The sequence below is a fragment of the Pezoporus wallicus genome, unplaced genomic scaffold (assembly GCF_028554395.1).
Source record: "Pezoporus wallicus isolate ANWC-B61680 ecotype Strahan unplaced genomic scaffold, APGP_CSIRO_Pwel_v1 contig_7592, whole genome shotgun sequence".
In the NCBI taxonomy this organism is placed as follows: Eukaryota; Metazoa; Chordata; class Aves; order Psittaciformes; family Psittacidae; genus Pezoporus; species Pezoporus wallicus.
The window spans coordinates 30,690-43,816 of NW_026641764.1; the positions used below are offsets into that span (position 1 = coordinate 30,690).

At 40.9% G+C, this 13,127-nt stretch overlaps 1 protein-coding gene across 3 annotated transcripts in view; it reads left to right on the top strand.

Moving 5' to 3' along the window:
* LOC130607832 (mothers against decapentaplegic homolog 2) overlaps positions 1 to 13,127 on the top strand; it is a 41,113-nt gene that overhangs the window by 15,309 nt on the left and 12,677 nt on the right. For 2 of the 3 annotated variants that reach the window (XM_057425263.1, XM_057425265.1), the window contains exons 3-7: positions 3,681 to 3,770; positions 4,934 to 5,127; positions 5,629 to 5,763; positions 10,475 to 10,549; positions 12,104 to 12,157. In XM_057425263.1, coding sequence (XP_057281246.1) covers positions 3,681 to 3,770; positions 4,934 to 5,127; positions 5,629 to 5,763; positions 10,475 to 10,549; positions 12,104 to 12,157 — 548 coding nt within the window. The remainder of the gene's footprint in view (positions 1 to 3,680; positions 3,771 to 4,933; positions 5,128 to 5,628; positions 5,764 to 10,474; positions 10,550 to 12,103; positions 12,158 to 13,127) is intronic. The other variant, XM_057425264.1, reaches the window with a different exon arrangement.

The window sequence follows — 13,127 nt, forward strand, 5'->3', positions numbered from 1 at the left end:
ATAGTATCCTGGGATGCATCAGGAGGAGTGTGGCCAGCAGGTCAAGGGAGGTGATCCTCCCTCTCTACTCAACCCTGGTGAGCCTGCATCTGGGTTGGACTAGGTGATCTTCAGGGGTCCCTTCCCACCCTAAAAGTTCTGCAATTGCCTTCACAAAAGTGCGACTTCAGTTTTGCTATACCAGTCATGAACCAGAGCCTGTATCAGTATAGCGATGTTTGTTCTCTGTTGCTGTGTGGAGTCTTGGATCTAAGATTTTGCATAGCGGGCTTTACTAAAAAAGAAAAATTAGTGTGGAAGGTAAATCTTTTCAACCTGCAGATTTGAACTTGTTTTTTTCAGGCAAATTTTACAGGAGCAGCAGTGAGCAACATTAAAGCATTGGTATTTGCCCATTCGTTATGAGGAAATGGGTTTCTGTAAATCTAGTAGCTGTTTCTTACTGCTCTAACTCAATTTTAGATAGTTTGTAGCTCTTGAAGCAAATTCTTTTCTGCCCCTTTTACAGAATACCATCACTCAAGGTAGTGACTCCTGTTAGGCTGGTATAACAGTGTTTGTGCCTGTGCTAAGTAACTTCTATAGTTCAAGTGAAAACCTGACCATCTTTTCTGTTACGCTTTTCTTTAGTCCTTGAGTGAAAACATGAATAAAAACAAGTACCTGGTTCACATCTGTGGGAAAGACTTTGCATGATAATTCTAGGTATGAAAAAGAACTTCTTTTTACCTCCTACTTCAAAACAGATAAATGGGGTACTATCATACCTTACTGAAATTGCTTTTCAGTCACAGCTCCAGCACTATAAATACCTCAGAAAACATAGGGGCAGACAAATTACGTTCACTGGAAGAAAGCTCCATGATTATAAGATGCAGGAGTTACTGACTGAGCATAAACCATGACAAGAGGAAAGAGAAATGCCAAAGATTACCTTGAATGTGGACTTGCAAACTTGTTAATGGCTGTAGTATCTGAAAGATATGAAAGATTTATGAAAAATGTTTGGGGTTTGGTCTAATACTCCACAAGTAAGTTAAATGGCCAAGACCATTCCATAATGATTTCTGTGGAATAGGGGCCGTGTCATGTCCCAGATTTATGGTATGGAAAAGTCTTCGATTGCACAGGGTGAAATTAAGACACAAATGAGGTCAAATGCTTGGATAATGCAATTTGTTACCTAAAATTATTATAACCTACAAAAGAAGGAAAAGAGAAGGGGGGAGAAGGAAAGTATATTGATAGATTTGCAGAGAGAGAGAGGGAGTGAAATAGTTTACAAAGTTACCATCACAGATGTACAGTATGTGTCATCCAAATGGGTGGAAGAACTCTTCCAACTAGCCAGTGGATGTGCAGTCCTTTATACCATATTGTATCTGGATGTTGATCAGATAGCCATTACCCCAGCATCATGTAATCAGTCATGGGTTGCATCTGTGAATTGTGTGTCTGTCATGGTTTAAGCCCAGCTGGCAACCCAGAACCATGCAGCCATTCCCTTACTCCCCTTCTTTCTCCCCTCACTCCTGGAGGAATGGGGAGGAGACTGTAAAGAGTGTAACTCCCACGGGTTGAGACAAGAGCAGTCCAGTAACTAAGGTGTAACACAAACCACTGCTGCTACCACCAATGATAATAATGATAAAGGAAATAACAAGGGAAGAGAATACAACACCTCAGCACCAGCCGACCGATACCCAGCCTGACCTGAGCAGTGATCACAGCCTTCCGGCTCACTCCCCGTTACCTCCTGGGCATGACGTGCTGTGGTATGGAATACCTCTTTGGTCAGTTTGGGTCAGGTGTCCTGTCTCTGCTTCCTCCCAGCTTCCCCTCCTCCCTGGCAGAGCATGAGGCTCACAAAGTCCTTGGTCAGGGTAAACATCATTAGCCACAACCGAAAACATCGACTTCACCAACACTGTTCTCAGGCTGGAAGTCAAAACACAGCACTGCACCAGCTACCACAAAGGAAAAACATGACTGCTACTGCTGAACCCAGGACAGGGGTCAGCTTACATGTGAAGAAGTGGCCAGCTATACAAAAAGGGTCCCTGGGGGTTGGGGATATTTTGGGGATTTCCAAAGCAGGACTTTTCAGGGAGGAACCAAAATGGGGCATTACCTCATGTGTCTTGCAACTGGTGTAAGACTCCCTTTTCCTAACAGTGGTGTTAACTCCCCTATTTTCAGGGTTATGCTCCCAGAACCCATGCCAAACAGTACTTTTCTATTTTTTGTGTGTTTTACTATGAATCACTATCTATTGTCACTGACACAGACGGCATAGGAAAGGAGGTATGTGGGACAGACAAGAAGGGGACAATAAACATTCATTCCTTTCAGTAGGCCACGCTTATGTTTCATTAAAGTTGCTGTAGAATTGAGGTGGTTGTCAGCTCTGAATGTGGTTTTGAGTATGGTGCTGTGCTGTCTGGTCTTTTCTTTTATAGTACTAAGGCATTTCCTCTGTGTAGGGAGGAGAAATAAGACCTACCTCATGTCTCTTCCCTTAAGCACTCAATACAAATTTGTGAGTTTATCAGCTACATTTAGTAGTTGAAATTTGAATCACAACACCTATATTCAAAACCAGGAGATTTTTGAACTTGGATTCTTTCTGTTGCAGCTTTTCAGAGGGTATTAATTTTAAAGGTAATGTAGCAGCCAGTCCAACTTCAGGCATTGTAATTACAAAGTGGAGACATAAGTTACTTCTGAACCAAATTCTTTCTGAGGTGTGAAGTCTAGTTGTGCATTAAAAAAAACTATCAATTTTCAGTGGTCATGGAGCAAGTTTATGAGCTTCATTTATGCTTCTTAATGTCTGCTGCCCATTTATAAGCCCATATTGATTTCTTGTTTTGCTTAAATCTGCTGTTCATTTTAGTTTGTGTCTTATGACTGAAGGCTCTTTTGTCTTTCCTGTTGTGATCTTGTCATTGAACAAGTTTGGAAAAGAATTGGTTCTCTCCTTTCCTCTGACTTTATTTGGGAACTGAAGTATTATTATTCTATAGTTAAGTCTTAAAATACTGTGCTGTAAAACTGTGTTAAACATTGTATGTTTTGCATACTGTGGAAAAGAATATTAAGTTCTTTAATCAAGGGGGAGTACAAAAAATAGAAGTATTAGCTACAGTGTGCTTTTTCTTCAGAGTCCAAATTTTTCTGTTTTGGGAAAAGCAGCAAGTTAGTATGTGCACAGAGAATGAGATTAATGCTTAAGTTAGTGGTACCTGAAAGTTAGATTGTGATGTTCAGTTTCAGATATACATGGCCTTTATTTGAAGATCCAGGGAAGCTTATTTAAAAAAAAAGAAAACACACCCAAACAACAAAGCCCAAAACTACCCTTTAAAATGGAATTTTAAGAGCTAGGCTGAGGAAGTTTTGCCTGTTTTAAGGAACATTACAACTGTATTGACTATTTTTAAACCAAAGAACTTGTTCATCTTTTAAAAGCATTATCATTTACCTTGAATCACATGTTCCATTTCCTTCATATAGAAAATATAGCATGAGATGTCAGTTTAAATGCAAGCCTAACAATGCTCTGTCTTCTATGTGAAAGGAAGTGTTCTGTACATTTTTCCATGTTTGACATCATGGTGTTTTGAATAACCATGTTCCATATTCATATCAGTTTTTTTTTGTTTTCAATTTATGCACAGCACTTGCTCTGAAATTTGGGGACTGAGTACACCAAACACGATAGATCAGTGGGATACAGCAGGCCTTTACAGCTTCTGTGAACAAACCAGGTGAATATTCTGCCCTCTCTCGCATCATAGAAATCTTGTGGGAGGGATTCGCTTTGGAGGGTCTGTAATGGGATGATTTAGTTGTAAAATAAGACAAAAATGCTTCCTAAGCCTCTCATGGTACAGCATTTGAAAATACTTGATTGCCAGTGTAGAAATCCCTATGTTTTCAGCTGATGTTTTGACCAATGAAACTAATTCGTCAGTATTCCTTTTTCACACCAGTGCTCTTGGAAGAATGGAAAGATTTGTTGAATGCAAGCCCTAATGTGACCTGGTATTTATATCAACAAAGTTGGGAAACTTAGTTCTTTAGACCTAATCTTGCAAAGTGTTTAAACTGCTTTGTATGTCACAAGCTTTCAGTTAAATCTTGCTCTTTGGGTCAGATATGAGCTACTAAAGCATTGTTTGTAAGTTCTTCAGCAGTTAAGGATGGGCAAATTCTAAACAGGGTCTTTATTTTTTCATGTCACATTACTTGATCTGTGTATTGAGGTTTGTCTCCCATCCCATAACAATCATAAACATCTGTATTTGTGTAAGCATATGCAGTCTGTCTTAAAACTAGCAAAACATTTTCAGCTGGTAGCAAGGCAGATGAAGTCAAAAAGATAAACTGTGCAGCCCTTACAAGATGTGCATTCATGCTTTTTGTGTTATACTGTCATGTGGATCACTTGGACAGCTGACTGCTTATAGGCTTATTTGCAGTCCTGTAGGAATTCTTATACCTATATATATAGCTATATATATAGCTATAAAGCATCCATGCCACAGCAAAACCTTGAGGTTTAGCAGTGGAAGGGACTGTTAAGTGTGTGATCTATTTATTTACTTATTTAATCAACGGTCTTCTGCATTTAATAAAAGAATACACAATGAAAACATACTAAATACTTGGTTGGAGGTAGAGTGAGTGGCTTTTAATGAACCCATTGCCAATAATTTGAGCAGCTCAAAAATAACTTAGGAGTCCACTCAATACCATCATTTTTATCACATTTGAAGTGTTTTAACAAAAGTATAAATGTCACTAGCAGTGTCAACCCACTGAATTCTGAGAATAAAGGAACTGCCCATCTTGTGTGTACACTGTTGCTTTGAGTGATTAAAAGACAGTATGTGGTTTCTAAATACTTCTCAACATCTTTCCTCTGTAGATCCCTCGATGGCCGCCTGCAGGTATCTCATCGTAAAGGATTACCGCATGTTATTTACTGTCGTTTGTGGCGCTGGCCAGATCTTCACAGCCACCATGAACTTAAAGCAATTGAAAACTGTGAATATGCTTTTAATCTTAAAAAGGATGAAGTATGTGTAAACCCTTATCACTACCAGAGAGTGGAGACACCAGGTAGGAAGGCTGCTTCTGCTAGCAGCATCTGTAAATTGCTTGTTCAGCATAATGTTTTAAATGAAAAATAGGGAAAGATGATTCTTTCTCTTGTCAGAAGTACAAGGTTCTTAGAGATGCAGGTTTTGAGAATACCATCCCCTGAAAGTTTGTAATAGTAAATTTAGTGAAAAATCTTTGCAAATGTTTTGCACACCTCTGATAAACAATTTCAATACTGCTAGCAGTTTCCAGCTAGCTAAATACCATTGGGACAACTGAAAAGGAGAATACAGATGACTTACCTTTGCTAACGTGGGAATAGTTTTACTCAGGAGGCACCTCATGAATCTCTTTCTTCCAGTAACTAGCAATACAACTGTAGTATTAGTGGTACTGACATTCAGAAAATTTCAAAACATCTGAAGAAATTGTTAGGAGTTTTAGGTTGCTTTTTTCATTTTAGCTCACAAAGTGTGTATTTTAAGGGACTCACTAATGCTTTGATTTTTGTTTTTCCAGTCTTGCCTCCTGTACTAGTGCCGCGGCACACTGAGATTCTAACAGAACTTCCACCTCTGGATGACTACACCCATTCCATTCCTGAAAACACTAACTTTCCGGCTGGAATTGAACCACAGAGCAATTACATACCAGGTATTTTCTTAATTCCCACTGTAAACAGTGCATTTAACATTGTGCCACTGGAACAAAGATGGTAATTTCCTCTTAAGTGATCAAAATAATTGAAAGGTGCACCAATAAATTAAATCTAGTTGATTTCATGTATGGAAATATATGAACACAGTTGTTTGCGGAACATGATCCTCTGTGAAACCATATTGCTGTGGTCTTGCATTAGCTTACTTGGTTTTAATAGCCTATTTAAGATCCAGAATGGTAATGAGTACAAAGTAGACCTTGACCTTACAGTTTAAGCCTGTTTTACAATCATAGGGGTTGCCAAATGCTGTGTATTGGAGATTGAATAGTATGCTGCTGCTCAGTCTTGCCACATGTAGTATGTAGAGAAAACTTTAAGTTGCAAAGCAGTGACTTAATCAATTATGGACTACAGATCAAAACATTTTTTAAGGTCAGCTTTCTGTATTTGCTACTGTTGTGTACATACAGTTTTGTCTTTCTGGTATGAAAGAACAACCTAACAGTATTGAACTCCTAAAGAATTCCTCCTCCCCCTCTTTGCCTCTTCCCCACTTCAAAACAAATAGCAAGATTAATCTGTTGCAGTGCACCCAAAAGCCTGTACCCTCACTGAAACATAAAATCAGTGACCTTTTGTTTCCTACCCCAACTTTCTGTTTCCTGTCTCCTGTCTCTTCAGGAAGTTGCCTGGAATGAGAGAATTTAAGCTTTTTTACATAAATGTTTAATGCTCTACCCTGGGTTCAGCAGTAGCAGTCATGTTTTTTTTTCCTTTGTGGTAGCTGGTGCAGTGCTGTGTTTTGACTTCCAGCCTGGGAACAGTGTTGGTGAAACCGATGTTTTCAGTTGTTGCTAAGTGATGTTTACCCTGACCAAGGACTTTGTGAGCCTCATGCTCTGCCAGGGAGGAGGGGAAGCCAGGAGGAAGCAGAGACAGGACACCTGACCCAAACTGACCAAAGAGGTATTCCATACCACACGTCATGCCCAGGAGGTAACTGGGAGTTAGCCAGATCACTGCCTGTTTCAGGCTGGATATGGGTTGACAGGTGCTGAGGTGTTGTATTCTCTTCCCTTGTTATTCCCCTTATTGTTATTATTGGTGGTAGCAGTAAAGGTTTCGTGTTATACATTAGTTACTGGACCACTCTTGTCTCAACCCACTGGAGTTCTGTGTGGTTCTGAGTTACCAGCTGGGCCTTAACCATGACAAACATATTGCAGGTGTTCTGGAGCTTGCCCCTGTTCCAGTGCAGTCTGGATCAGTCCGTGGCAAATGGTAGGGCTGTGTTTCCACCCCTGGGGCAGTCGGTTCCAAGTGAACTGGACACCCCTCCAAGTAAAAGCAAACTGGGGCCTGCACTCTGCTGCCAAAGGAATGGAGAAAAATGCATTGGCAATATCAATCGTGGCATACCACTTGGCTGCCTTTGACTCTAGTTCATACTGAAGTTCTAGCATGTCCGGTACGGCAGCACTCAATGGTGGTGTGACTTCATTCAGGCCACGATAGTCTACTGTTAGTCTCCATTCTCCATTAGACTTTCGCACTGGCCATATGGGGCTATTGAAGGGTGAGCGGGTCCTGCTGATCACCCCCTGACTCTCCAGTCTACGGATCAGCTGATGGATGGGAATCAGGGAGTCTCGGTTGGTGCGATATTGCCGCCGGTGCACTGTTGTGGTCGCAATTGGCACTTGTTGTTCTTCAACTTTCAGCAACCCCACAGCAGAGGGATCTTCTGAGAGACCAGGCAAGGTGGACAGCTGCTCAATTTCCTCAGTCTCCAAAGCAGCAATACCAAAAGCCCACCGGTACCCTTTTGGGTCTTTGAAGTACCCTCTCTTGAGGTAGTCTATGCCGAGGATGCATGGAGCCTCTGGACCAGTCACAATAGGGTGCTTTTGCCACTCCCTCCCAGTCAGGCTGATTTCAGCCTCCAGCACAGTCAACTCTTGGGATCCTCCTGTTACTCCAGAAATACAGATGGGTTCCACCCCTTGACAGCTTGATGGCATCAGGGTACACTGTGCACCGGTATCTACTAGAGCCTTATACTTCACAGTATCACAGTATGTTAGAGATTGGAAGGGACCTCGAAAGATCATCTAGTCCAATCCCCCTGCCGGAGCAGGAACACCTAGATAATGTTACACAGGAATGTGTCCAGGCGGGTTTTGAATGTCTCCAGGGAAGGAGACTCCACAACCTCCCTGGGCAGCCTGTTCCAGTGTTCCGTCACCCTCACTGAGAAGAAGTTTCTTCTCAAGTTTAAGTGGAACCTCTTGTGTTCCAGTTTGTACCCATTACCCCTTGTCCTATCATTGTTTGCCACTGAGTAGAGCCTGGCTCCGTCCTCGTGACACTCCCCCTTTATATATTTATAGACACTGATAAGGTCACCCCTCAGTCTCCTCTTCTCCAAACTATAGAGACCCAGCTCCCTCAGTCTTTCCTCATAAGGGAGATGTTCCACTCCCTTAATCATCTTTGTTGCCCTGCGCTGGACTCTCTCCAGCAGCTCCCTGTCCTTCTTGAACTGAGAGGCCCAAGTGGGACTGATGTGGGACTGATGTGCCAGGCCATCTGATCCGCACAGTCCAGTAAATCCGATTGTCCCCTACCTCCACCTGGCTGGAGGCAGGGCCCCTCTAATAGCAATCATAAGATTTTTCACTCCCTTCTTGTACAAAGTGATTAGGACTCGTCTTCATAAGAGTTTCAGTAAAATGAGCTCTTCCACTCCGTCTGGGAATCTGCTCAGCAGAGACTGGAAGGATCAGCCTTGACTGTTGTTCTGCAATCTCTGCACCTGCTCTTCCAAAGCTGAAGTAGGTTTTTTATCCCACTTTCTCGTGTCTTCTCTGTGATCCTGCAGGTAAAACCATAGGGTGGCCCCTGTCTTATACCTCCTATATCCTGTCTCTTGGTTAATAAGGCACCTTCTGTTAGTAGGTGAGACATGGGTTGGTACATGTGGGGAGCTGGAAAGATTGTCTCTGTGGTGGTTTAAACCCAGCCAGACAGCTTGTTCACTCTCTCCCCCTTTCCTCCCTCTTTCTTTCCCTCTCCCTACTCCTGGAGGGACGGAGAGGAGAATCGAAAAGAATGGAACTCCCACGGGTTGAGATAAGAACAGTTTAGTAACTAAGGTATAACACAGATCACTACTGCTACCACCAATGATAATAATGATAAAGGAAATAACAAGGGAACAGAATACAACACCTCACCACCAACCGACCGATCACTCGCCCCCCAAGCCCGACCAAGCTCCGACCGATACCTCCTCCAACCCTGCAGTCTCCCAGCCCTTCCGGCTAACTCCCAGTTACATCCTGGGCATGACATGCTGTGGTATGGAATACCTCTTTGGTCAGTTTGGGTCAGGTGTCCTGTCTCTGCTTCCTCCTGGCTTCCCCTCCTCCCTGGCAGAGCATGAGGCTCACAAGGTCCTTGGTCAGAGTAAACATCCCTTAGCCACAACAGAAAACATTGCTATCAGCTCTGTTCCCAGGCTGGAAGTCAAAACACAGCACTGCACCAGCTACCATGAAGGAAAAAAAAAAACATGACTGCTACTGCTGAACCCAGGACATCTATGTATATATGTATGAGACAAAGTGATGGTATATTGAAAAAAATGTGGGATCTGAGCATGACATGCAAGGTATAGAATTAGGCATGGGTACTGTCTCTGCTGCTTGTGCCCCTCCTCACTGGCAGAGCATGAGACACTGTCAAGTCCTTGATCAGTGTGAGCACTGTTCAGCAACAACTAAGCCATTGGTGTGTGATCATCATTGTTCTCAGACTAAAGCACAGTACTGCACCAGCTACTAGGAAGGAAAAATAACTGTTACAGCCTTAAGCCAGGACACCTAAAGGGCAGTTGTTTAACTCATTATCTGGATTACAAGGTACGTTTTGAATGGAGACAAGGAACATCCATACTTTCCTGAGTTTTGAAGGTATTTCTTTGGAATTGGACACTGTTTCTAGTATCTGAATGCTTCACACTTGGTAGTAAGTTCACTTGGTCTTCAAAAATCCATCTTTAAAGAAAGCTGGGTAAAAGAATAGGTGATTATTTTAATATAGCTTGAAGGTAATAATGATAATAGAGCTTTTGCAGTGTAAACAGTTACATAATATAGTTGTTATTATTGAGTGAAATTAACTGCTGGGTATTGAAGAAAAATGGATTTGGGGACTAAATTGAAAAATAATATTTATATCCAGTAACTTGTGTAAGGTGTGGGAGGACATCTGATCTGATGGTTATACTACACAGACAGGTCTTTTTTTTTGTTTTCCAAAAGTCACCAGATTATTTTTCATCTGTAATTCAAATAGATGTGAAAGCTGTTGATCAGAATTACAAAACTATTACTCATTGGAGTAAAAGTATTTTATCATAAATGGAACAAATGAGGATTGTCTGTTAATTATGTAATATTTCAGCAGTTGACTGGCAATGGAAGAGATGATACATATTGCATATACAGTAAGACAAGTAATGTGTTTGAAGTGCAACTGGAAGGAAAAAGGGATAGCAAAATGAAATTCTAATTCAGTATTCAGGTATCATATGGAGCTTGTGAAGACTGAAGGATGAAATCACCAAATGCTAAATCCTATACATTTCCCCAGCCATTAAACCAGTAGGTTGACTTTTTTATTTTTTCTTTTTATTGACAGAAACACCACCTCCAGGATATATCAGTGAAGATGGAGAAACAAGTGACCAACAGTTGAACCAAAGCATGGATACAGGTAACATTTGTTTTTCATTACTTTCAGGGCTTCAGATTGCTAGTTGTGATCCTCTCTGCATAGTGGCATGAACTCAGCCTGAACAATGATGGCACTAGCCCTCTGTACATCCTTGTGTTTTCTGTTTAAAATATCCATTTCAATCTTTTCTGAACAAAATATTTTTTTCCTAGGGGAATGCTTTTAAAACATATGTTGACATATTAAGTATACTTCATTTATTTCATAGCAAAAGCATACAGCTCTAAGTCTTCATTGTAAAGGCTTAAAACAGATTTTAATAGCAGACTGGTTTCAGTGTACCCCTAACTTTACTTTCTGGACATAAGTTCATTGAAGCAAAATATCTGTTGGCCTTAAACAAGTTACAGAAATACTTCATTTTGAGACCCTGTCACAACTGTTTTGGTTTTTATGACAAAGGGTCATGATCATGAGTATTCAGCATGGGTTCACCAAGGGGAAATCATGCTTGACTAATCTGATAGCCTTTTATGATGACATGGCAGAATGGGTCGACAAGGAAGGGGGTGGCAAAGCACTGGAACGGGCTGCTCAGTGGGGTCATGGAGTCTCCCTCTCTGGAGACATTCCAAACCTGCCTGGGCATGTTCCTGTTTAACCTGCTCTAGGTAACCTGCTCTAGGGTTGGACTAGGTGATCTCCAGGAGTCCCTTTCCACCCTAACAAGTCTATGATTCTGTGAGCTCTGACAACCTTATCACTTCTGCCATGTTTCAAATTAATTCTTGTATGGAAAGCTCTGTTGAAAGAGTACTTAGAGACATTAAGTACTTGTGCCTCTGTATGAAAGGATTTCTAGATAATCTGGTTGGCCTTAAATTTGGACAAAGACAGTTAATGTGCTGGATAAGAACCTCCTGCTATGTGCTGGACAATTTGAGTGTGCTTGATTAGCCTTTTCCAGTTAATTTGAAACAACTGTGCTAGTTTCTGTAAGAGCTACAACATTTTCCCACTATGTGACAATTGGTACTTTAATTAATAAATCTGGACATCAGTTGTAGGAATGCTTCTGTGTAAAGCTCCTCTGTATTTTGTGTTGGAGAGTTCATGGTTTTGAGTTTCTTCCTTCCTCCTTCCAGGAAAGAATAATTTCCTCAAATGAGGAAATCTAGCTTGTTCTTTTGTAGAGATAAGCCCTCTCCTTTGAAAACAGAGAGGCAGTATCTTTCTTGCTTTATCCACTTTATCTTAGCTTTTTTCTACTGAATTTGGGAAGTCACTACATTCTCACTGGAGAAGTGCATAAATAAAGATATGTTCACAGAGTGCATGAAGTGAACTCTGCCAAATACAACACTAAGATGTTAATTAAGTCTTTACATGGAGGGGTAGGTTCCCAGGAGTCTGCAAAATTAAATGTAATCTTAATTCAGAATAAGTATGTGACATGCTGGAAAACTGCTTGTAGGGTATCTGAGGTTTCTTATTCCAAAGAATTATAATGTAAAATTATAGATAATGGTTATACCTACCCATCTGGAATAACAAAAATCATTTGCTCTGAAATAATCTGTATTGCTTCAACAGGATCTCCAGCAGAGCTGTCTCCTAATAATCTCTCCCCAGTTAATCATAGCCTGGGTAAGCTGTAAATATTTTTAATTGTTTCTCTGTGTGTGATGACCCTCCTTTACATATGTAATTACATTAAAATTATAACGTACTTGAAAATAAGCATTGTATTGGCAGGAGATTATTGGGTTGGCTTCCTGATGATAAATATAATAAGGCTGGGTTAATAACAAATTATCTATTTCTGTAACTGTTGAGTTTCTAGCAAAGAGAAGGAATAATATGGTTGTGTATGCAAGGAGTAGCATTTATAAAATAACTAGTTTAAAGGATGTTAGACTATCCATAGTGCTGTCCAGACTGTTTCCCTTGTATGTGTGCTTGCTGCTCTTCTCATGTACTGTTTCACCTGTAACCACAACACAATTATTGCTCCCATATTAGTTGCCCACCTGCTTTGATCAGGTATCATTGCTGGGTGTCTGTGTAAATGACCCAGGAATATCAGATTCCCTTGGGTTTGGTGACAGGATGTGACAGGAAAATGCTGTTCAGAATGCTGAGTAAGTAATTAGCATAAATGAAAATAGGAAGCAGTTCAGGTAAAGCTGAAGAAGCCTGCCTGGGGAAGGTACTGAGCTGTAGTAGGGGAGGGTAAAAAGAGCTTAGAACTACCTTTATCTATACAGATAGTATAAGGTCTAGTGTAACACAGGGGAGCATAATTTTCATATTAATATTTTTTCCTTTGCATGGTTCAGTGTCTGATAGCTTAATCTCTTCTTTAATGTTACCAAAATGTTTGCAAGTTATAGAAAGGCAACAGAAGTGTCTCAGTGTCTGGCACTCTCTGCAACATTAGCTTAATCATTTTGCCAAGCGGAATGCAAGTACAGAACTATATGAGCTATGGCCTGATTAGATCACCCTTCTTCCTCTCCTTCCCTTGTGTGGAATATTGAATTCCCTTCTGTTTGGAGTATGTAAAAATGGCAGCAAGCAAAATATCATTTGAGTAGTTTGAGGAGACTACCACTGT